At 43.6% G+C, this 24,635-nt stretch overlaps 2 protein-coding genes across 2 annotated transcripts in view; one reads left to right on the forward strand and one right to left on the reverse strand.

Moving 5' to 3' along the window:
* LOC109483999 (protein NRDE2 homolog) overlaps positions 1-1,245 on the forward strand; it is a 13,271-nt gene extending 12,026 nt beyond the window's left edge. Inside the window, 3 exon segments of the mRNA XM_019787156.1 lie at positions 7-63; positions 65-190; positions 611-1,245. Coding sequence (XP_019642715.1) covers positions 7-63; positions 65-190; positions 611-772 — 345 coding nt within the window. The 3' untranslated portion in view covers positions 773-1,245.
* Positions 1,246-2,825: 1,580 nt separating this feature from the next.
* Positions 2,826-23,184, reverse strand: LOC109484074. Its single transcript, XM_019787286.1, has 8 exons — positions 21,453-23,184; positions 15,431-15,516; positions 14,701-14,778; positions 12,915-13,013; positions 10,718-10,825; positions 8,181-8,259; positions 6,519-6,689; positions 2,826-3,066 (listed from the first exon to the last, which is right to left on the reverse strand). The coding sequence occupies exons 1-8, from the start codon at positions 21,826-21,828 to the stop codon at positions 2,891-2,893; spliced, it is 1,173 nt and encodes a 390-aa protein (XP_019642845.1). The 5' UTR covers positions 21,829-23,184; the 3' UTR covers positions 2,826-2,890.
* Between the last annotated feature and the right edge of the window lie 1,451 nt (positions 23,185-24,635).

Genomic DNA, 24,635 nt, shown 5'->3' on the forward strand with positions numbered 1-24,635 from the left:
CGCCCCCCTCCCCCGACCGGTGTGACGCACTGCGTGAGGTCCCTGCTGGAGACGGGGGTGCGGGTCTCCTGCCGCTCGGGGCTGTGTGCTGATGTGGAGGTGGTTCATGGCGTTCGAGATGCGTCAGGGAAACACCAAACAGGCCAAGGCTGTGTTCTACAGGGCACTGCAGAACTGTCCGTGGGCAAAGGTACGTTACAAGTAAATTGTACAGTCAAACCTGTCCAAGAAGGCCACCCAGGGGATTGGGGTAACATGGTCTTCTTGGACAGGTGGCCTTCTTGGTCACTTTCTGCCTGTGCTTATGGAAAAAACATTTCGGACAGGGGAAAAGTGGTTGTTATGGATATGGAATCTTTATGGAATCTTTATGGCCCTCTTGCGCATGTTTGGCTGTACATGCACTTCTAAGGCTTATTTTTGGTGACGTTTTAAACCATCTGTACCAGATCACCCCATACTTGCCCTGACTGGCGCGGAAAGTTTGCTCTGTCTCTGTGGGAGTGTTAACTGGTAGTATTTCAGTGATCTTCAGTAATGCATGTTGTCTACAAGGAGTCGTACCGATTTAGCAGCCAACGGCTAACTTTCCACAATGCCCCCCCCCCAGGTGCTGTACATGGATGCCGTGCAGTGGTTTCCGGGCGACCTTCAGGACGTCCTTGACATCATGGTGGAGAAGGAGATCCGAGTGAGGGCCCCGCTGGAGGAGGTGGAGCTACTGATGGAGGAACAGGTGCCAATCACAGAGGGAGAGGGGCCAGATGGATAAGCATTTACCTTTGGCAATCAGAGACATAGTGGTTTGTTCTGTTCTGTTTCGATCAACCTGTAAACCACATTAGGCCACACCAATTCAATTTCTTGGTTAACAGATTTTTCTAGACAAATAATGGAGCGGATGGGCGAAAAAAAGATAAAAATAAAAACAGGCCTCAGCACCCCTTCACCTATTCTAAAGGCAGTTTGCAATGATCAGTGCAGTACTAAATAAGTACAGGTAACAGAAAAGCGTATGTAAATTAATTCATCACATCTGTTATGTTACATCAGTGTTTATTTCACAATGCCACACATGCTGTTTCACACAGTTTGCAGCGTGAAAACAACATCTGCATAAAACAGAATTTTTCTACGTTCCACATCGGCAAGTGTTTTTGAATTGTCATCTCTTTTTTTACTCACATTGAAAGTAGATATGTCCTATTCCAACATTGATTCTACCTGTAGTAGAGTGCTAGCCTGTGTGCCATCTTCTGTAGTTACTGCCAGCTCCCTATTTTTGGCAGTAGCCAGCAACAGTAGGGAGCCAGTGGTAACTATGAAGAAAGGCACCCAGGCTAGCAGACTGCTAGCTTGAAACAAAATTGTCAGATTTACCACTAAATACACTTCGCCAGTTGGTTACACAGGTCTGTCTCTTGATACACACGATGAGACAAACCATTTGCAGTAGATATGTATCGGCCACATTTCGGTAAACTATGCCTCACAGTCTTGTAACGCGCCATCTCCCAGCACGGTACCTAGACCTCTACAAGGCTTCGGAAGCAGCTGGAAATAGTAGATATTGCCCAAATAGACAGACAACATGCCAGGGGAGTTGGTCCGCTAAGTGGTATCTTTACTGCAGCAAATGTTCTTTCCTTATTGGACCAACTCTCCTGGCAAGTTATCTATTTGGCTAATTTCTACTATTTCCAGGCGCTTCTGAAGCCTAGCTGGTAAAGGCTTCCTAAACCCGGGAATGTTCTTGTTCAATACTAAGTACAGTAGTAGCAGCATGTTGTGCAGAGACGCTTTCATATACAAGCTAAAAAAACATCTTCTCCATTAGCCTTTTTCTCAAAAGATACAAACTTGAAGCCAGAATGCCACACCTTAATGCAGACAGTCCACTCCAATCTGTGGTTTTACATGCTTTGGAACTGCCCATATTTGTACATGGTGCACACATATGTACTAGGCATGGACGGAATGATACAGTAAGATCTGGATTTTGTATCTACTACATAAAATCTGTACATACATTTTGACACCACAGTTCGCTTTACTGAAAGCTCGCGATGGAGGGAATATTATGGTCCATAATAAATTAGATTTCCACAAGATCTAAACTTACTGTAACACTATCTTCAAACACATTCAATATGCTAAAGACATTTTGCTCTGTTTATTCTTATTCTTGTTCCTTTCTAAAAACATAAGGTCAATGACCTGGACCAAACGGCTGTCACCAATGTGACCGGGTACTGTAGCAGACATCTGTTCCTGTGGTGTTGGGTTACATTATGTAGCAAGTGGCAGGAGAGTTCAAAGGGCTGGTCACCATTATGTGAATGTGTTTGAGTGAAAATAAACAGAGCAGTAGTTTTTAGGCTAGATCATGTGAAGCTTATCATTATTTGCAAATACCTTTCTAGTTAGCGTTGTGTTATTATACAAAGCAGTGTTCTCCAAGCAGAGGTTTAGGCTCCGGCTTATTTTAGACATGTTTTAGGCATTTTTATCGGGGTTTCCTTTTTTGCACTGGTATCTTTTTTTGCCAGCCAAACAGCCAGGTGTATTGGATATTGCCCTGTCAATTTGATATCGTCTTGCCAAGTTGACACTATCTTGCCAATTTAATACTGCCTTGTAGCCACCCAAAGATCTGCTTGGTTATGAACGCAAGCCTGCACCAGGCATCAGGAAGCGGCCGGAGGGAGTAGATATTGGCCAAATAGAGAGATAACATGCCAGGGGAGTCGGTCTGATGGAGAGTGCGGCAAACTGTACTCTCCAGCAGACCAACTCCCCCGGCATGTTATCTCTCTTTTTGACCGATATCTACTTTTTCCAGCCGCTTCCCGAAGCCTGGTAGAGTCTAGATGGAAGTCCCGAGTTCCGGTCATGAGAAGAAGTCGTGATCGTCGACCTCGTCCTCCACGGTAACCTGGTCTCCTGCGGCGGGAAGGTTCTTTCTCTCAAACAGCTCGTCCAGCTGGTGCTGGGTCCGCGCGCTGGTCACCCGGCCGGAGAAGGGCGCGTCCAGCCCCAGGGCGATACTGCCGGTACCACTGCTACCTGTTTGGGAACAAGATCAAGTTCGAGTTATAGACCAAGTTTAATGCAAATTCTCAAGTTTAAGACAAATTCTCAGCTCCTCCAGTTGGTGCTGTGTCCGCGCGCTGGTCACCCGACCGGAGAAGGGCGCGTCCAGACCCAGGGCGATACTGCCGGTACCACTGCTGCCTGTGAAACAAGTTCAAGTTCAAGTTATAGATAGACCAAGTTTAATGCAAATTCTCAAGTTTAAGACAAATTCTCAGCTCCTCTAGTTGGTGCTGTGTGCGTGCGCTGGTCACCCGGCCGGAGAATGGAGCGTCCAGACCCAGGGCGATACTGCCGGTGTGACGGAGATCTCGCACCCCTGATTTTGCACCCCCCGGGGCGAGATCACTAGCGATCTCGAACCCCCCGGGGCGAAATCGCTAGCGATCTCGCACCCCCCAAGCTAGTGTTTTCGCACCCCCCGGTGATCTCGCACCCCCCCGCCAAACATTTTGAAAATTGTTCTGTCTGCCCGTTATATAGTTGAAACTGCATTTTAGTGTGATAAAACCATACTTTAACGTTGTAATCGAGAGGAACGTACCCTTGCAGTCAAAAGAACATGAAAGGTAAACAAAAATGGATTTGTGCATTATATACAACTAGAGTTCCACGATCTCATACCTTCGCCAACTGATGTTCACCTTAATTTATATTAGATTATGCATATGAGGTCTTAATTTGAATAAATTATGTTTAATGATATTCAGCTTTGCTCACCCTCCAAACGCCACAAACATCAAATTCCTGGCAGTTAAAAACAATGAAATTATAGCTTTGTCTTATGAATTATGCAAATTAGCCCCCAATTTACATAATATGATATGGCCATGTTCCTCTCCTGTCCAATTACACATGTCACAAGTCTGAATAGTCCTATCATGGCATGCAACAGATTTATAGAATATCCTCATTAACAATGCAAATTATATCCTTATTTGCATAATTGTCATCTCATTATGTCAAGCATCCTCTAGGCTGCCTACATACCAAAAATCACAATGATTCCTCAACTGGTTCTTGAGTTATCGTCCTTTAAACATTTGAACTTAAAGTCCCCTGCAGTTCCCAAACAAGCTGCTAGGGGGTCCAAACTTACGTCACTTATTCCCCAGGGCAAGAGCTATCTATCATGCAAAATTCATGACCCTAGCATGTTCAGATCACGAGATATCAAAACCGGAAGTTTTGTTTATTTGTTTATTTAAATTTTTCACAAAGTGAAAGGGAGGGCAAAACAGGTGCGAAGCACCTTTGCTAGTTGCCCTCCCACATACAAAAACAACAAGAATGTGCATTACACAGTCAACAATCTATAATACAAGTAGGGCACAAAATATCATATGAACATAATCAAGGTAACAACAATGAATGGAAGAGATGACCATATCGGAACGATATCTAGTGAGGTCTTGAGGCAATACAAGAGCTACATCCACACGAAGTGGTCCAGGTACATGGCAGATCAAGACTGTATTGAGTGTTGAATCTGTTGTAGGCTACTTTTGCCAGTTTATGTTTAAATGCTATGATATCAGACTGATGAGCGGCTCGCACACCAGTACCACGAAGGTCAGAACCTAACTTATTCCAGATAGTTACAAGTCTGGGAATGTAGGAGTGACTGAACGCTGACGTCTTAGATCTGACAGGTGTAAGCATGTACGACCTAAGACTCCTCGTGGGTCTGGTGGGAAGTGTGATATATTTCTCTATGATTGCTCTTGATTTGACAAATAACATTATATCGCATAAGTTCTGCTGCAGTACCATAACAAGCCGCTAAGGGGCCCAAAATCTAATCATTTCGAGGTCTCATCAAGACCAACCCACCTACCAAGTATCAAGACAATATATTCAAGCGTTCTTGAGTTATGGTGGTAACAGGCAGACAAACAGACAGACAGACAAACAGACACACCGCCACGAAAACATAACCTTCTTGGCGAAGGTAATTACTGAATATTGGTATTGTCATACTAGAGGATAGTGTTTGTTAATAGGTAGCATCTGATATAGTAACCACTGTGAATTACGAAGGCCGTAACAGAACACATACGGGGTGAACAAATCGATTGAGGGGGTGCAAGATCACCAAAGGGGTGCGAGATCACTAGTGATATCATTCCGGGGGGTGCGAGATCGCTAGTGATTTCGCTCCGGGGGGTGCGAAATAACTGGGGGTGCGAGATCTCTGTCACACCGGTACCACTGCTACCTGTGAAACAAGTTCAAGTTCAAGTTATAGGTAGACCAAGTTTAATGCAAATTCTAAAGTTTAAGACAAATTCTCAGCTCGTCCAGTTGGTGCTGTGTGCGTGCGCTGGTCACCCGACCGGAGAAGGGCGCGTCCAGACCCAGGGCGATACTGCCCGTACCACTGCTGCCTGTGGAACAAGTTCAAGTTCAAGTTATAGATAGACCAAGTTTAATGCAAATTCTCAAGTTTAATGCAAATTCTCAGCTCGTCCAGTTGGTGCTGTGTCCGCGCGCTGGTCACCCGGCCTGAGAATGGAGCGTCCAGTCCCAGGGCGATACTGCCGATACCACTGCTGCCTGTGGAACAAGTTCAAGTTCAAGTTATAGATAGACCAAGTTTAATGGAAATTCTCAAGTTTAAGAGAAATTCTCAGCTCCTCTAGTTGGTGCTGTGTGCGTGCGCTGGTCACCCGGCCGGAGAATGGAGCGTCCAGTCCCAGGGCGATACTGCCGGTCCCGCTGCTACCTGTTTGGGGACAAGACGTTACAGGTCAAGTGCAAGGAAAATTCTCATTGAAGTTCAAGGCAAATTCTCAGGTTTAAGACAAATTCTCAGCTCGTCCAGTTGGTGCTGTGTGCGCGCGCTGGTCACCCGGCCGGAGAAGGGCGCGTCCAGTCCCAGGGCGATACTGCCGGTACCACTGCTGCCTGTGGAACAAGTTCAAGTTCACGTTATAGATAGACCAAGTTTGATGCAAATTCTCAAGTCTAAGACAAATTCTCAGCTCGTCCAGTTGGTGCTGTGTGCGCGCGCTGGTCACCCGGCCGGAGAAGGGCGCGTCCAGTCCCAGGGCGATACTGCCGGTACCACTGCTGCCTTAGAGACAGGTGTAAAATGGGTGCCTGACTTCGGTTAGGGAGGTAAAATGTGGAGGAAGGAACGGGATGGGCTCCTCCTTCCAACACCGTGCCCTAGACACCAGTCGAATAATAACCTACTGACTCAAAAACCTTGGCAGAAGTATTTGCTTAATCTCTAAGCAGATCCTAGGGTGGCAAAAAAACAGTATCAAATTGGCCGGGCAGTATCCATTCGCCAGAGTCTAGAGGGTCCGTGGAGTACAAGTATAGACCCTCTCTGGAGAATGGATACTGCCTGGCCAATTTGATACAGTAACTGTCTTTTGCCACCCTAGGATCTCTTTGGGAGATTAGGGTTTGCTCACCTCTCCTGAGCGCGGCTCCGGGCCGCGGGTGGACCCGCTTGACTGGGCTGGAGCGCCCGTCGTAGATGCGCTCCGACTCGGAGGACACGGCGGACCCGGAGGTGCGGATGGTGGTGCCCGTCGGCGGAGGCTGCAGGAGGTCCGGGTCCGCGGGGTCGCCCCACGAGTCCTCTGGAAAATATACAATATATTATAACTACTTATTAGATATACATGTATTTGAATTATGCTTAACCTTCTATATTGATGTATTTTTTACTTGTTATTGAGGGTGTAAATTTTGATGTTGTATATGATGTTGTATATGTGTTTTTGTATGGGGGAGGGCAACTTGTAAAAATGCGTATGCACCTGTTTTGCCCTCCCTTTCACTTTGTGAAAAATCATAATAAATAAAATAAACAGAATAAGGAAAACAAGGTCATCTACCAGGAGGCCCATATTTCACATTGACCTTCGTCTTCCTAAGACTTACCAGCATACCAAATATCATCACAATCCATAAAGGCGTTCTGAAGTTATGCTGACTACAAATGTGCGGAAACACAAACACACACACACACAGACACACACACAGACACACCAAAAAGAAATACCTCCATTTTTCATGGAGGTAAATATCATTAAGATCCATTATCATATACAGAGAGTAAATATCAAATACACGAGATAAAACAGGATAGAAACTACATAACTACATACAAAAGAGAATATGCTGGAGGATAAAAAGCCGTAAGACTTGTTCGAGTTCCCACTCCATTGTGATTAAGGACATTATTAACAATAACACTAATTAAGGAAAGAAATAAAATGATTACGTATGTGATAACAATTCTGGTATTGATCCATTGGTTACGTTGTAAATTTAACACCAAACTAGAAAGGCCAATATTTGCTTTGGAGCAAATATAGCGATGGGTTCACCACATTTTACCACATGGCAGGGAAAGAATGAGAAACACAAGGGAAAACAATGCTTTACAATGATATAACTATAGTATGAAGTAACATACAACTAAGACTACAACAGTTGGATAGCTATTCCCTACATTATTGGTTAGGATTGCATAATGCAAACTGTTGATTTTCAAGATAAAAAGAAGCGTTCATAGCCCGCATTCCAATGCTGGAGCAGGAAAGCTTAAAATACCTACCAAAACACTTGAATACAGACATACTGTCAGTATGGCATGGCTCTGTGCAGGTGTAAATGAAGTTAAGCCAGTTAAATCCCAACAGCCAATCAGCAAGGAGAATAGAGGAAAGCTGCATGCCTATTGGTTGATGCCTTGCATGCCATTGTGATGACTCATGTCCAAATGTGGTAAACACTGCACACTTACACAGTAATACATTAGCTATTACACAGCCAAAAAACTCAAATAAAACCATTCTAAAAGCCTGTATCACAATAATTTAAAAAACGCCTAGGGGTATTTGCCCACTGTACCTCCATACCAAATTTCAGGACCTTAGGCCCTAAAATGAAGAAGCTGAATCCATTTAAAGATATGGCAGGAGGAGGAGAAGGAGGAGGAGAAGGAGAAGAAACATCAGAAAAAGCAATATGGTTTCACCACACCACTTCGTGGTGTGGTGAACCCATAAAAAGAAGAGACAAAACACGGAAAACAGTTCAGAAACGTCGACAGCTCGACTCACCGTCGTCAGCGTTAAAGTTTTCATCGTTCTCCATTTCGTAGTTCAGATCAGAGTCCTCCATACTGGATAGCCGCTGCGCCTGCCGAGGACAGAAAAAGGTAGATCGTCATCAATTTTTAATTTTGTTTCTTCCTTTTATTCTTCTACCGTTCCAAAAAAATAAGGTCAATGACCTTCCAAACAAATACTATAAGGTCAATATCCCAGACATTGACCTTATAGTATTTGTCGCGTTTGGAAGGTCATTGCCCTGGACCAGACGGCTGTCACCATGGTAATTGGCGCTGCAGCAAACACCCTGTGGTGTTGGATTACCGTATATTACCTAATTATGTAGCAAGTGGCAGGACTGAGTTGGAGGGGCTGGTCACCAAATACATGAATGTGTTTGAGCAAGGAGCTTCAAAACGTCCTTGGTTTGAGTAAGAATAAACAGAAGTGGTTCGTTAGGATAGACCATGTGATATTATGCATCTGAAATCTAGGTCACTGTCTTTCATGTAGAGTAACCCGAACACCAGCCGCGTGTTTCTGGCGCAAATGTTAGAGATATGAGGTATTAATGCTGGTAGAACTATTTTCTTGAAGCAGAGGTTGTTGGGGGAAAATTGGCATGGCTTTGCAAATGTTACCTTTCTAGCTTCATACTTTGGGTCTGATCTGATGCCAAAACGAAAAAAGAACAGCCTTTTTTTCCATGGTCTAACTTAGTACACAGATTGTGGTAAGTTTCAGGATAGTTAACGCTATGATGGTGGCTTTCCTAGCTTTAATGAATGAAGACCTTTATTGTACAAACATACCCGCTGGGTTAGGTACAGCTAGCTCACAACAAAAGAATAGAATACAGATAACGTTACACGTAACGCAGCCTGTGTATAACAGCAGGATTTCTCAGAATCGTGTGGAGTTAAGATTGATGATTTGCTGTCAACGCGAACTGACAAGTCATTATCTTGATGGCCAGAACCCATTTACAAACGTCTTCATAAAACCTTGGCAGAGACAAATGGGGAGACAAAGTAGATGTCCGGTAATATGAATTATATATAGGCATTTTGCCGAGCCGCTGAACTCAATTACCGAACAGTCTTATTACTGATGGTGACTGTCATTTGAGGGTATCCAATATGATTTCAGGGCAGCAAAACTGGAAATAAAATATTCTTAGTAAGGCAATCTTTGTGATATTGACACATACTGCTTCACATTAGTACATTTGAGTCAGTATTTCATACTTTGGGCTTTTATAAAACTGCAAAAAAAAAGCCCCAAGATGAGTCCTTTATTTCTGGGTGGTACCCTAAAAATCAGTCAAGGGCCCTTCCAAGAACCATTTTCCGTCAGATTTTTGGGGGGTATTTTCGCTCCATGAGGGTCAATATACACTGGAATAGTGTTGTTTCAATTCAGTATGTAGATAAATGGCTAGAATATTGGCTTTGAAAAATAACTTAAAGGTTTCCAAGCCCTAAAAACTGCACTGGATGCCTTTGAGGACAGAGTTAGATACTAAGGAGGCCGTACGTGACATTTGAGTGTTGGGTTTCTCGTGACTCATATTCACTGTTGATGAGACAAAATGCAAGTTATCTTTTTTTTTAACGACGTTGCACAATGCAAAGCCGGAGAAGCTCCCCTGGAATATCATCTTTGTATTGGTGCTCCTCCCTGTTTCAGTGTCAGCAGATATTCGGTGGCTAATGGACACTCCTCTGGCCAATGAATAACTGCCTTGCCGCTGGATATTAGCTTACCAGGCCTGTTGTACATGTACCTCATGCTGCGAGGCTGATTTTTATGTTTACTGATGGAAAACATATTGTTTTTGCTCAGTTTCTTCTTCCTCTTCTTCTTCTTCTCCAAACAGTGACCTCAATGACCTGCACACCGATTATGTGTCTGTTACCATGGTAACTAGTGTTGGGTTACATCATGTTGCAATTTCATAGCAGGAGGGATTTAGACTCCTGTCTGACCATATATATGAATGTCTTTGACTAAGAATTAACAGAGCAGACCATATGCGAAGGTAAACATTATGCATTTGCTTTGCAAACGTTACCTTTTCCTAATAAAACTGTAAGTTCCGTAAACTGTTGCTTAGGCCATGTTGATTTGATTATATGGATGACATCCTCCGGGAGCCCCAAAACTGATGCGCGCGTGCGAATAAAAAAAAAGTTTTGCAAAAAAAAAGTTTTTCATTATGAAATCTACGTGGTCATGAGGGTTGAGCAAATGGCACAGAATATGGTTTGGCGAATAATCAAGTCTTCAAGTTCATTTCTTTGCAATTTCGTCTTTTTTCGTTTGATTTTGGCATTCTACGACATTGGTATAGTTTTTATTAATTTTTTTTGTAACTTATGGTATATTTTTGCTCATTTTGCAACTGTTTTGTACGATTTTGCAGTATGGTTGAAAACTTTTTTTTTTGTTTTGGAAACGGCCGAAAATTCATGCGCGCGCGGATGTCATCCATATAATCAAATCAACATGGCCTAAAGCTGTAAGTTCTGTAAACTGTTGCTTACCTTCTCCCTCGCCCGTTTCGCCCGTTCCTCCCGGAGGCGCTGCTTGGCGACGATTTCCGCCTGTTTCTGACATCGCTTCCGCTCCGCAGACGACAGCGTTCGGTCGATCTGAGGAGAAACGTAGAACGAATGAATGAAATATAGATGGATGGACGAACCATTTGACTTTTGATAATTTTTGTACATAATCAATTCTGTGTATAACTTTTACCGAATTGTATATTTCATGTCTACTGATTTTTGATGTCTTATGTCTAATGTTTATTGTTTGACTTCGTTCCGTATTGTTTTGTATTATCATTTCAGGTTTGGGAGGACAACTTGTAAAGGCGTTGATACACCTGTTTTGTCCTCCCTTCCACTTGTTTTTGCATGTGGTAAATTCAAATAAAGAAATAAAGAACCAACCAACCAACCAACCAACCTACCAACCAACCAACCAACCAACCAACCAAAGAATGAATGTATGATTGATTGATTGAATGAATGAATGAATGAATGAACGAACGAACGGATAAACCAACAAACAAAAGAATAAATGAATGAATGAAAGAACGAACCAACAAACTAACCAAAGAATGAATGAATGATTTATAAACATGTCTTGCGTCTACAGATGGGCTTACATAAGACACCAACATGCATGTCCTTATAGGTAAGGCGTAATCAGGCCTTTTTAGTCTTCGTAATCCGTATAAAGCCTCCCCAAAAATCAACGTAATTCGTAATAGTGCATTAGCCGTAGCGCGTTAAGTCGTAATCAGCTTTGAGCCTTAAACGAAATTCGTAATCGGCGGCAAACATTTTGCGTAATTCGTAATCACTACCAAAGCAGGCCCTCGTGTATGCGCTTGATTGTAGTTTAGGCCAAATAGAAGATGAAATACATTTCACAATAGATTGCCCCTTGTATAGTAGAGATAGACTCATATTTTATAGCCATGTATTAAGTATATTTCCTCACTTCAGATAGTAAAGAGACTAGTAAAGAGAAATTTGTATTCCTTTTAACTTTTGATAAACCTACTCTAAGTAATCTCACAGCCGCATATATCCATACAATCACTACTAAGCGAGATGAAGCTGAAAAGAATAGAAATTAGACATTATTTACACTCTTATATGTTCATATGTATGTAATGTATATGTGTATGTTCATGTTCTGTACCCATGCGACCTGTACTTAGTTCTGTAGAACACAAATGTACAATAAAGGTCTTCATTCATTAAACAAGTTCCACGTGAGTGATGATGACGGCATTCCCTTTTGCCGAGACGTGACCTGGTTTGAACAAAGCAAAGCGGAGCAGAAGACCTTTATGTGAAGATCAGTTGACACACAAACCTATAGCTAATGACACTGTCTGGTTTATTTCAACCAAAAACTGCCGATGAACTAGCCTCCTTCGCAGTCTTGTTGGGCGTGGGCGTTATTTTTGTGAGCGACGCGAGTAATATGCGGCCGCGAGGGACGATTTGCTGCCGAGGGAGTTTTTGCCGCGGAGAGAAGGTTTCCCGCTCCAGCAAAACTCCCTCGGCAGCAAATCGTCCCTCGCGGCCGCATATTACTCGCGTCGCTCACAAAAATAACGCCCACGCCCAACAAGACTGCGAAGGAGGCTACCGATAAACACCCTTAATTTGTAGGGATTGGAATCCTATCACGAGGCTAGCTTGTATCCGCCAGACTCCATTGCGGGCTGAATGAATAGTAGAAATCGGCCTAAAAAGACTGTAGATGGCAGGGGAGTTGGCTAACTGGACCCTCTATGGCCGGGCAACTACCCTAGCCAGCTACTAGTACATTCTTTTTAGGCCGATTTCTTCTATTTATTCAGCCTGCAAAAGAGTCTGGTGGAGACTAAGACCAGTCCTGTCTAGGTAAGTTATCATTTATGTAGAATAAGACGGAAAGCTAAGAGTGTGGGGTCGTGTGGCGCAACGGCAGTGTGCGCGACTCGGAAGCAAGAGGTCCCGGGTTCGAGTCCTGACATGCCACCGATCTTGTGAAAGGCACTTTACACGACTTTTCCCCACTAGACTCAAGTGAAAATGAGTATTGTCTGTCCTGTTTTTGTTTCTATGTGCGGGACACAACACCAGCAACAGCTGCCTCTGTTCCGCGTGTATTGCACTGTTGCAATTTCAATAAATAAATAAAATAAAATAAAAATAAATAAACAGAAACTCTCCTCACCTCCTCCTCCTTGAGACTCTTCTCGAACTCCATGGCCTCCTTGATCTGCCGGTGTCTCCGAGACGTTCTGGCGGCCGACTTCGTCTTCTTCTGAAGCTCCTGACGAATAAACGTACGGATCAGAGCCGGCGTTAGCCTGGGTACCAGACTTCTCAGTGCTAACAATAATCAAACCGTCAGGCCAGCCCCTGGTTAGACACTCAGAAGCGTTGTTCAGGGTCTAACTGAGGGTTGTCTGTGGTAAAATTTCCTTTGGGGAATGTTGGCCCTAGAACCTTGGAGGAGCTAGCCTGTATACTGGAATTAGCCTGGTAGAGGCCTGGTAGAGGCGAAGCCTGGTAGAGGCTAGCCCTGGTAACAGTTTAGCACCCAGGCTAGCCCAGGAGTCAACCAGTTAGCCTGTACTGTATACAGATCTTGACAACAGTCTGACACCCAGGCTAGCCCTGGAGCCAAGGAGCTAGCCTGGAGTACTGTCTACGAGCCCTGGCAACGGCCTGGGACCCAGGCTAAGAACGAAACAAGGACGGTTACACTGCTTCACGTGTACTTAGACAATCGCGGCATTAAATATGTAAACCCGGCGTCCTTGTCAGTGTGACGATCTGATAGAACGTCTTTACGAGGTTGTTGCCCTTTCCTTTATGTGTCAGGCCCGGAGGTTGCGATCTGATAACCTTCGGCTGATGTGTGAAGAAAGGAAAATCGCACGAACGGCGAGGGAAGGTCGGCTGAACACGGGAGTTACGGCCAAGGGGAAAAAAATGTTGTGTTTCCTGTTTCCCGACCGACCCTAGAAAAACCTGCCGACCACAGGCTTTTTTGGGATGGACCCCTGCAAGAACACAATTGTTTTTAGCTGATCGACCTTTTCTGACATGATCTGTCACCTGAGTGTACAATGGTGTTTCCAACATTGACATGGAAAATATACGTGTTCTCATGCAAGTTTTACTTTGTTTGACTGTATTGTATAAGTTGGATCACTAGAGATTGCCAGTGTCAAAAAAAATAATCCCTACCTACCGACCGTAATTTTTTCAGAACTGAAACAGCAAACACAACATTTTTTTCCTAGGCCTAAGTCTCCATGGCAGTGACCTTAAATGATCCTTAATGTGTGCCTTCAGCAGAAATCTGCGCATGTACAAGTGCGGAGCATGAACGTGTTCTATCTAGCTATATAGATTATGTCTGCTCTCTTAATGTCACTGACGAAAGGTAGTAGATGCTACCTGAAACGTCTGAGTGTCTCCAAAATCATATCCAGTAACTGCTTTTTGGCGTATCTTATTACCTGGATGTCTAACCTTTATCGACGTGTTCTATCTAACCTATAATGAACGATGCTGGCAAAAAAACATTCTTGAATTTCCTAAATTACTCTCCAACAAGAGGTTTATGCTTCGGCTATATATTGGTTCAGCTATAATAGTATAAAGGACTAACCCTGGAGACAAAACAACAAGCTACTTAAAATGAGTACAGGAATCAAAATCATCAACTCGTAAGATGCATAGGATTTACTATACATAAATGTATAACGACTTTAGCTAAGGTGCACTAAAAGAGTAATATTTACATCGGGAGGTCAGGGTCAGAATTCACAGTGTTAGGATCTCCAAATGAGGTCTGGAGTTTGGTTTTGAAGGAGGTAATGGAGGGAGCTGTGCGAAGTTTGGGAGGTAGCGTGTTCCAAACTTAAAATGGCTCTATGGAAGAAGGACGAATGTTCATGACTCTTAGATCATAGAGGTACACCAAAGATTGACAAAGAGGTTGTTACCATTTCTTTCCTCTCCTCCGCGGATTTCAGCTTCTCCTCCAGCATAGCGGGCGTCAGGCGCGGGACTGTCTCCAGTCTCTATAAAAACATAATGAAACCTTTTTTAGCACTGGCAGACTCAAAAAAGCTGAACTGTCGCTAATTTACATTGCGATATTCAAATTTCACAGAGAATTACAAACTTAAAGAGAAAATTTTCTACTGTACAACTCCAGTCTTCGTCAAGGAATGAGCAATCCACCGCTTCCGTGACGTCACGGTATATAATAATGTATGGGGTTTGTACAGTCGAAAATTTAGGTAAGTCCAATTCCTTGTGTTGGAAATTACAGTTTAAACTGCTTCATAATGACTTCTACCAACACAGATGAACTCTCAAGACAGAACGTGTTCTAACAGTCAATTAGATATAGAAGTCCAAATACTACGTACGTGTTAATGGGCCTAAATTCTCCTCCTAGCTCTGATTGCGGATGTGTTTCCGCCAATGAGATATAGGAGGTTACCACGTAATCTTAAGTTTCAATTAGCTTTTTTAGCATTTAATTTGATTTAACATTTTAATGTCTTGGGGTGGTGGGACTACGGCGCACAGATATGTCAACTTTGTATATTGAAATGTTTATATACGTTAATATAAGTTGTAAACTTGAGTGCAGCGTCACACTGTCCTTGTTATGTTTCATGTTTTGATGAATAAAAAGAAGTGTTCTGATAAACTGGTGCTGACCTGCAGTCTTCTGGGCGGATGTCTCCTGATGATGCTGCCTTCACTGGTGTTGGCCAGCGGAACGTCAAACGCCACTGCTTTGGGCACTGTGTGAGAATGAAAACAGTGTAACGTTTGTGCGCCCTGAATGTGGCAATCGGGGTCGTGTGGCGTGGCGTGCGAGTGCGTGACTCGGAACCTAGGGGTCCCGGGTTCGAGTCCTGACATGCCACCGATCATGTGCCCTTGGGAAAGGCACTTTACACGACTTTCCTCACTTCACTCAGGTGAAAATGAGTACTTTCCTGTCATGTATTTGTCCCCTCTGCTGGTGGCGACATTAATATAAGTTGATAAAACTTTAGTGTGCCGTCACCACGTCTGGTCATTACATGTTGGAATAAAAAAAAATGTGGCAAGCGAAAGTTCTCCTATAGAGGCCCTATCCTCTGGAACAGGTTGCCACATGATATAAAGACCTATGCCCGTCCATGTCCAAGATGTAAGAATTGGCCTGACCTCTGGCCCCTCCTTACAAACAATTTGGACACATGGACAATGACTGGACTGGACAATTTCTACTTTTTGTTATGATTTATTGATGTTATTGATTACTTACTGTTTTTCTGTTATTATTATTGCTATTATCATTATTTATTGTATCCCTATGTTACTGTTTGTATGTGACTGTTGTGTTTTGTTGTGTAAAACAGGGCCCAATTGAAAAGAAGTGTAATCACTTAATGGGCCACCCTGTATAAAGATGACGGAAAATAAATAAAATAAATAAATAAACGTAAACATCATTGGGTGGGGAAACAATTATTTAAAATTTTTAAATGTTTTGCAGTGTATGTTTATTTTCTTTATTGTATGTAACATCGGTGCATTTTGATTCGGCAGCGTATTTTAATTCAGCACCTTCAAAAACAGAAAAACTGCCGAATTAAAGTAAACCGGCGTTGTTTATTCAGTGGTGGTGTCAAAATAAGTTCCTAACTTGAGTGCGCCACAGCTAGGTCCTGTATTCTGTTTGTGTGTATGATCAATAAAAAAAAAGTAGTGAAATACATAGGGAATACAACACGGATATGGCACAAATTAGTACAAAATTGGCACAATTCAATACGAAATGTCTTCCTCTGTCTTTAAAAAAAAGATGTCAAACCCAGTTTTCGGAGTTAACGCGTTAACAGTAGTTCTCTGTGTGTTAATTGCCTGTTCTTATACCAAATTTTTCTTCTGTACTTGCAATTAGCCCTCGGGCATGAATTTGCAATAAAACAATTACGAAATTTGCCAAAAGTTGAGACGATTCGGTGCCCCTAAAGAACCAAAAAGTTGTAACAATGTCAATTCCAACGTCCGAGCCCGGTGTTCGAATGTTCGAAAGCGGCACACTCTAAACGCGTTCGAATTATTCTATGGAACATTTGGAGGCCTGTGCGATAATCCAATATGGAACCCCGTGTGATACCGCTAGTTATCACACCCGTATCGAAATTTATCACTGCCCAGCTATGACATATGGCCTGCTTTACACATAACTTTTTCAAGTCGACTAGAACTTAAGACGACTTGGGCTAGTCGACTTGAGCGAAAATTTTCCTGTGTAAAGAGAAATAATTCAACTCAAGTGGCATTCAAGAAAGTCGACTTGAGTCGTATCCAAACCAGACTTAAGTCGGCCAGCGGGGTGCTGAGTCCGCTAGCTTCGCGTGTGTGAACGGGCGAAGTCGACTTGAGCGTCTCTGCGTAGTCAGGCAAGACCGAGCCACTGAGTTGACTTTGGGGGAGGGCGGCACAGCGGGAGTGCCAAGTCGCTTTGCGGCCCCGTTTGTGAACAGAAATTTTTAAAGTCGACTTCGCTGAGTCGACTTAGAAATGGTGTGTGTAAAGTGGGCCTATATAGATGCCGCAGTAGGCATCTAGTAGACAAGCTATTGAGAAGTTATGGGTTCGATTCCTGACATTTCTGTGTCCTTGTGACTTCCCTCACTCCACCCAGGTGTAAAATGGGTACCTGACTTCGGTTGGGGAGGATTCAAATCCACATTCAGGATTGTAAAAAAGGCGAAGGGACACGTACCATTAGGTTAGAAAAACATCCTCGCACGAGCCAGGCTTGTTATTCTTACATTCATCGGTACAGGCAGTAACTAATGTTTGTGCAACATTCTCTATACTCCGTTTTTAGAAGTAGAACAAAAAGCAGCAATGAAGAAAAAAGGTCTCGTTCCACTCCATTGCAGACCAAAGGGGTGGCGCCCATCTCCATTTCTGTAGCCCTTGGGCCACACAGTTGTGCAATCACAACAACAGGGGGCTAGCCTGAAGAACGCGATGGGGGAAAAAGACAGCCAATAGATGAAGGGGACTTTGGGGACCGATCGTAAATTTGGTCAGAGATGACTGAATTACAGATAAGTTTAGATAAGTTTTATTGCAAATTCGTTCCCAAAGGGCTAATTACAAATTACAGGGAAAGGAAGAACAAACCATGAAGCACAATGCATAAACAGTCAAACCCGCCCAAGAAGACCACTCAGGGGACCAATAAAATCTGGTCTATGTAGACAGGTGGTCACAGTAGACAGGATGCTCGTGTCAATGGAAAAAAAAATCAAGGAACCGCCAAAAATGATTACATTGACCAGGTGGTCGTTATATAGAGGTGGTCACTTGTACAGGTTTGACTGTAACGTCACATAGCATGTGACTAGTCTAAAAGCTAGCTCTAAATTGTAACTTGTTGGGTTTGACTTCTTTTCTAACGCGTAACCGTTAACGGGAGAGTCCGGCCTATGTTCCATGCAAACGCACATACCTTTGGTGATCGTTTGTCTGTCCAAAAAGTAAACCCGCGCAACACGCGTACTAGCGACAGATAAAGATAACAACGATTAAAGCTGCACAGTGTTCATATCACCGTGTCGGTCTGTATGTCTAGGCCATGTTGATTTGATTATATGGATGACATCCTCTGGGAACCCCAAAACTGATGCGCGCGTGCGAATAAAAAAAAGTTTTGCAAAAAAAAAAGTTGCTTTTACTATGAAATCTACGTGGTCATGAAGGTTGAACAAATGGCACAGAATATGTTATGGCGAATAATCTACTCTTCGAATTCATTTCTTTACATTTTTGTCTTTTTTCCTTTGATTTTGGCCTTCTACGACATTGGTATCGTTTCTAAATGTTTTCCTTGCAACTTATGGTATATTTTTGCTCATTTAGCAACTGTTTTGCACGATTAACGGTATGGTTGAAAACTTTTTTTTTGGAAACGGCCGAAAATTCATGCGCGCGCGGATGTCATCCATATACTAGTAATCAAATCAACATGGCCCTACATGTAGTTAAAGACCTTACGAAAGTCGCTGTACTTTTGTTGTGTCAATAAAGTTTATTACAAATGTATCAACTAAACTGCGTTAGGCCCACGCTGTGTAGCCATCTCTCTGTAGTTGTCACGGTAAGTTTGCCATGAGAGCTTTTCAGGAAGTCACCACTTACACCACAATACCGACAGCACTTAAAACCGCCTCTGCTATGGCAGTCATACAAAGTCAAGAGTCACAGAGTAAACCTTGCGCCTTGGACGACTTCCAAGTTTAGTCGCTCTCCATTGTGCCGGTCGCGATTGTTTTGACAGAGGCGGCGGCGAAAACAAAAACACAGAATCACCCTCGGTCATTCTGGCCTCTCTCGTCAATCGCTGTTATAATACCCTGTGCGTATCGCCGCGCCACTCTTGTCAGGCACGCAGTAGTGTATTATCCCCCACCCGCCCCTGCCACAATACCCAAACAGTTTTCACCGGAACTAAAATAGCTTTAAGTTTCTGAGTCAACACATCCGATCCCCGATCCCATCCAGCGCCATTCACTCGGGTTTTAAGTGACTTTAAACAAAAGCCGCAGGAACAAAAGGCGGGTGAATTGACGGTAAACAAACGCGCGGGTACCCGAGTGGGGATATGGCTGCGACAGGGAGTCAAAATCACTAAATATACCCCAAATATGTCAGTCATGGGGCGCCTTTTACATGTCAGGTAAGAGCAGGGCTTTTAAGGGTAGTCCCAGGCTATTATTGAGTTTCATTGGAGGTGCTACCCTGGAACATACGCCGTCCGACAACACCAGATATAACTATATGAATATAAATAACTTCTTCTAATATCTCTATGTTTTATATTTATCTATTCGGCCACTTTTGCAACATTGCCATCATCACTCTCTGTTAGGAAAATTTCATATCGTCATTTGGAAGTAAAATATATAATGCTGTAGTCTAATTCTGTTTACTATGCAGAGCACCATCTCTGAATGTATTCCTTACACGTCTGCATTTTTTTGCACCTCCGTTTGTTTCCATCTTGGCATACATTTGCATTAAGGTGGTCTAATAACAGTAATGATGATACTAGATGAGTGACCTCTATGGCTACCTCCACAGAGATCACAAATAACTGGCTATAGCGACAAACAGCGAGATGCTAGACTGTCCGAGAGCACGAATAGATACAAGAACTCGCCTACACCGTTTATGGTCCAACTACTCAATAACTATGGACTGAATCCCTGACTGTTGTCTTTTTAGTACAGTGTTCTGTATCAAAAATTCATAATGTATGAAACATGTATTTTAACTGGTTTGTTAATCCTGCGCCTATATAACTTATATTAGAATGCAAACCTGTAGTTTTAATGGACCGATGTTTTGTAAATTGGTTTAAAATTCATTTTTTTAACTGCGAAAAAGCAATAAATCCGTCTTGAAATCTTGAAAAGCAGGTTAGCTATGTACCATGTAAGCTGATTTATTACATCACCCTCGTCTCAACACCGCATGTTTGGGCATCGTTCTTACGACTGAAAAAACATTCCAACCAAGGAGGTTCTACAAGAAAGTCCTTTGGTTCAGCAAAACTACTCCACATCCCATACTCTATCCCATCTACCATAAATCAATGATCTCAGTCACCTACACCGTTCCCCAGTTCCATTTTTTTTCGTGACTAAGTTTCTTTTTTTTTTTTCAAGTTTGCTGCCAAGGTCGCCTTTGTATTGCAATTTCAATAAAATAAAAAATAGTTTGATTTTGCAAGCAGCGTCTTATCTAGAACGATTGGAACACTCGGAAAAGGGAAGACGAACCGATTTTCTTTACGTTTAGATAAGGCCACACCAATTTAATTTCTTGGTTAACGGATTCGCCCGCTTCATTTTTTTCTGATTTGCAAATAAAAAATAAAAAAAATCAGAATTAACTGCAAAATGCTCATATTTTGCCCTGAACAGTTGAAAACAGTCCTTTTCTTCTTAGTTGTTACAGTTATTCCATCTTTCAATGCAACGGTATCATTGAATGCTCAAAATTCATTGTTTAAATTTTAAACCAGCCTGGTGTGTTGACTTCATGGCTCCTATCGTACCATTTAGGGCCATAAAAGGATGCCTAGGCCTGTTTTTTTTTTTGCCCGCCCGCTCCATTATTTTTCTAAAAAAATCCGTTAACCAAGAAATTAAATTGGTGTGGCCTAATAATAAGTACTCGTACAAAGCAGTTATGAATTTATCGGTGTTGTTCAATTATTCCCTTTGAGCTTAATTAACTTTTTATAGAGTGTGGGCATGATAAACTTCAAAGAGGAAGAACTCTATAATTGTACATACATCCCCTCTGGGATACGTACAGGGCACAAGAAAGGTGTGTGTTCACGGTAGCAAAAGTTCACGGTCTGAGAAAAATGGACATGTTCACGGAACTACATATTCACGGTGGCGACAGTTGCAGGAACAAGAACGTCCAGGAATTATTTGTAAACTGTAATGATAAGTTCACGGTACAGATGTGACAGTGAAAACAGTGAACATAACAGTACAGTGAAAAAATCAGGAATTACAGTAGTTCACCGATCCACCATGTTCCATTAAGTCAGTTGCCAAAAATATATATTTAACGTTAACACATGTTCTAGTAAGTTTGGCTTCTTTATGATATTGAAATTGACAAAAATATATATATTTAACACACGCACCTGTCCTGAGCACGTCTAGATCCGGCAGTTCGGAGTGAGATCCGCCTTTAGCCGGCCGCTCGTTCGAGGTCTCAATGCCGCTGTCCTGCGAACCAGCGATGCTGATCTGGTCGGCAGACTTCACTCTCCCGTCTCCTGAGTTCCCATACTCGTCCCTGCCGCGTTCTAGCGACACTGTGGAGTCCGGCAGGTTATTCCGCAGGTTCTTTTCCTGCTCTGTCGTTCTGTGGGGAAGTCTTTCCTGTGATGTGCTAGTATTTCGCTGTTGGTTGTTCCGTGTTTGCGTGTCAGTTGTGTCCCCCGAGTCTGGTAGATTTTGGGGACGGCTGTCTGGTGACACGACAGCTGCACTACCTTTGGACGATCCACACCCCATGGTTGTGGGTTGTGTTGTCACCTTGTCACGATGCTCTCCAAAAAACACTCGACTGTTGTCTCGTGAGGCTCACGTTGCCCCCGATAGCTCCGGGCGATGTTTGAAAACAGCGCAATTCACCGGCAAACTAGTTTAACTGCCCCCTCCCGTCCCGATTCGCGTGGCACGCTTCCACACTTGAGAGAACCACCTGCAGTCACAGCAGTTACTATGTATGGGTGATGGGATCTCTTCTCTTATCGCTGCTGCAATCTGTTGTACTGTCAGGGAGACAGAGAGCGACTCACACACAACAGTTGGTGAAGCTACATATTGAGAGGCCAAGACTGAACCAATATTCCCAGTACCTGAGGATGGTCTCTCCGTCCTTCTGCAAAATGTATCTTGTAGGAATCGTAAAACTCCAACAAAATTACAGTTTCTTTGCGTTTTCTGTCACTGTAAATGTTGTCACTCTGTTTGGAAGAACGGCTTGTGTTAGTAGAGCCTCTTCTTGTAGTAACCTCACAAATATATGCAATCCTGCCTCTCAGTGTGTGACGGCAAAAGCTTGATTTTCCGATTCCTTTGGACGTAGCGTTGGTTTGAGCAAAGAAGTCACCACCGTAAATCCGTTTCCGTAGTCGGTTCTCTCTACTCCCGGCTCCTGTGCGATTTCGCGTAAGTACGTTCTCCACAGGCGTGACACCAATCTGCAATCCTCGCTCGTATGACAGGAAAAGCTTGTTGTTTCTTCGCTTCCCTTTGGACGTGACGTTGTACGTGTGTGCAGCAGCAAGCCACCACCACCGAAAATCACACAATGTTTGTTGTAGTACAAGTTGTTTCTCCCTGCGTTCTCTCCGCTCTGGTGTGATTTCGCGTTCTCGACAGGCGTGACAACCGGCACGCGTAGCCAGGCGATTTCCGTAAACCTCGGCCGGCCACCTGTTGCTCGACGCTCGGGTGGTCCTGTACCTGGTCAGCGCTCGGTAGCCCGCTCGGCTCGCCTAGAGACACCGGCGCGGCTTTCGGACGATCTTCTAACGTAGCGGGCGACGTCAAAAAGCGTCTCGCGACGTCGAAATATCGCCGCGAAGAACCGCCGCTTGTCTCTCCTCCCTTACTCTCCACGACTGGCGCCTCAGGTGAGATACAAAGCAGGTGTAAACCAATCCTGTTTGGGATCAATGGGCGGCCGGTGTCGGGTGTAATGCGGTCGCCGTCGCCAGGGGCAACGGGGCGTAAACAGTCCGAGGGAAGGTTGGTTACGAGTCTTCAGTTCTGAAAACCCGAACCTCGCTCCCACTTGTGAGGGCCGCACGGGGGGTACTAAAAACAATACGCGATCGGCGGGTGACGTCAGGCCAGGGCGAGGCTCGTGAAGGGGTTTTGCACCTCACGTATCCGGCCGTTTTTTAAGCTATATCTGACATATTTTCCTGTCGTGTTTCTAGCAGGTGTTTCTCTCTATTTCCGTCACCTCTGAGGTTCGCAGCTGTTGATACAAGCTGAGTAGAGTAGAGTAGATCCTTTTAGCCGGGTAGGAACATCTCTTCCAGCTGAGGCCGCTCATACAAAAATCATTACTGAACGGTCATTCTTGGCTTGTGTCGACGATTCAGAGCCTTGTACAGTTGTATACTGCTTAATTTTGTTTCATATGCTTTGTCTGTCTTGTCTGATTTTGAAGGAGTACACTGTAGGTGCAGTCACAACTTCCTTCGGCAAACCGTTCCACAAAATTGGCGCCATTCTGTTAGTGAAGAAGAGTGCTACCTCAAGCGGATTGATTATATCTTTTTATGTCGATGAAGGTTAGACATCCAGGTAATACGATACGCCAAAAAGCAGTTACTCAAGCAACTGGATATGATTTTGAAAACGTCAGAATTTTTACGTTTTCAAAATCATATCCAGTTGCTTGAGTAACTGCTTTTTGGCGTATATCTTTTTATCTAATTTGTTTGTTTATTTGTTTATTGGTTTGGCTGATACAAGACAGCCAGGGCAGCCCAACTAGCTAGAAGCTATTACTAAGTGCCAACTAATCTCCAAGCAGATCCTAGGGTGGCAAAAGACAGTATCGAATTGGCCGGGCAGTATCCATTGACCAGAGAGAGTCCATACGCCGCCCAAGGGTGGAGATTAAAATGTACCGGCGACTTGTTGTATAAACTGTGTATCCGATACCCCCCTGTGTACCCGCAGTGGTTTGCATGACAAAGCTGCAGTGTCTGGAGGATCAGACCGGACCTGTTGTACCGGCCTGCCCGGAAACGTCGCTAGGAGACATCGCTAGGAGGTCATACCTAGTCTCCAACAGACTCCTTTGCAGGCTGTATAAATGTTAGAAATCGGCCTAAAAAAGGTAAACTGGACCCTCTATGGCCGGCCAACTCCCCTGGCCAGCTACAGTCTTTTTAGGTCGATTTCTACTATTTATTCAGCCTGCAAGGTAGTAGATCCTACCTGTCGTCCGGACTGACGGGCGAAATCATTAGCCTCTACCAGGCTTCGGGAGGCGGCTAGGAAAGTAGAATTTTGCCAAATAGAGACATAACACGCCGGGGTGTTGGTCCGCTAAAAGGTAGAGTTTCTCGCATCCGGGTAATCTCTACTCTCCTAATTCTTTTTGACGTTTTTAGGCGTTTTTATATTTTTGTACCCGTGTCTTTTTTCGCCAGCCACACTTACGACGGCACGCGGATGCTGTCTGGCCTTGTACCAGCCACCAAAAGATCTGCTCGGAGAGTAGAAAACGGCCACTTGACAGACATTCATGCCTCAAATCCATACCCGAAAACTAAAAACAACAGATGTCATTT

The sequence above is a fragment of the Branchiostoma belcheri genome, unplaced genomic scaffold (assembly GCF_001625305.1).
Source record: "Branchiostoma belcheri isolate BF01 breed outbred unplaced genomic scaffold, Haploidv18h27 scaffold68, whole genome shotgun sequence".
Classification (NCBI taxonomy): Eukaryota; Metazoa; Chordata; class Leptocardii; order Amphioxiformes; family Branchiostomatidae; genus Branchiostoma; species Branchiostoma belcheri.

Excerpts from the sequence above, each read along its gene's own strand:
- LOC109484074 (XM_019787286.1), bottom strand. The coding sequence starts at position 21,828 with ATGGGGTGTGGATCGTCCAAAGGTAGTGCAGCTGTCGTGTCACCAGAC. Across the intron at positions 10,826-12,914 it reads AGAGTCTCAAGGAGGAGGAG|ATCGACCGAACGCTGTCGTC; the intron begins GTGAGGAGAGTT and ends GTTTCTCCTCAG. Across the intron at positions 6,690-8,180 it reads AAACTTTAACGCTGACGACG|AGGACTCGTGGGGCGACCCC; the intron begins GTGAGTCGAGCT and ends TATATTTTCCAG.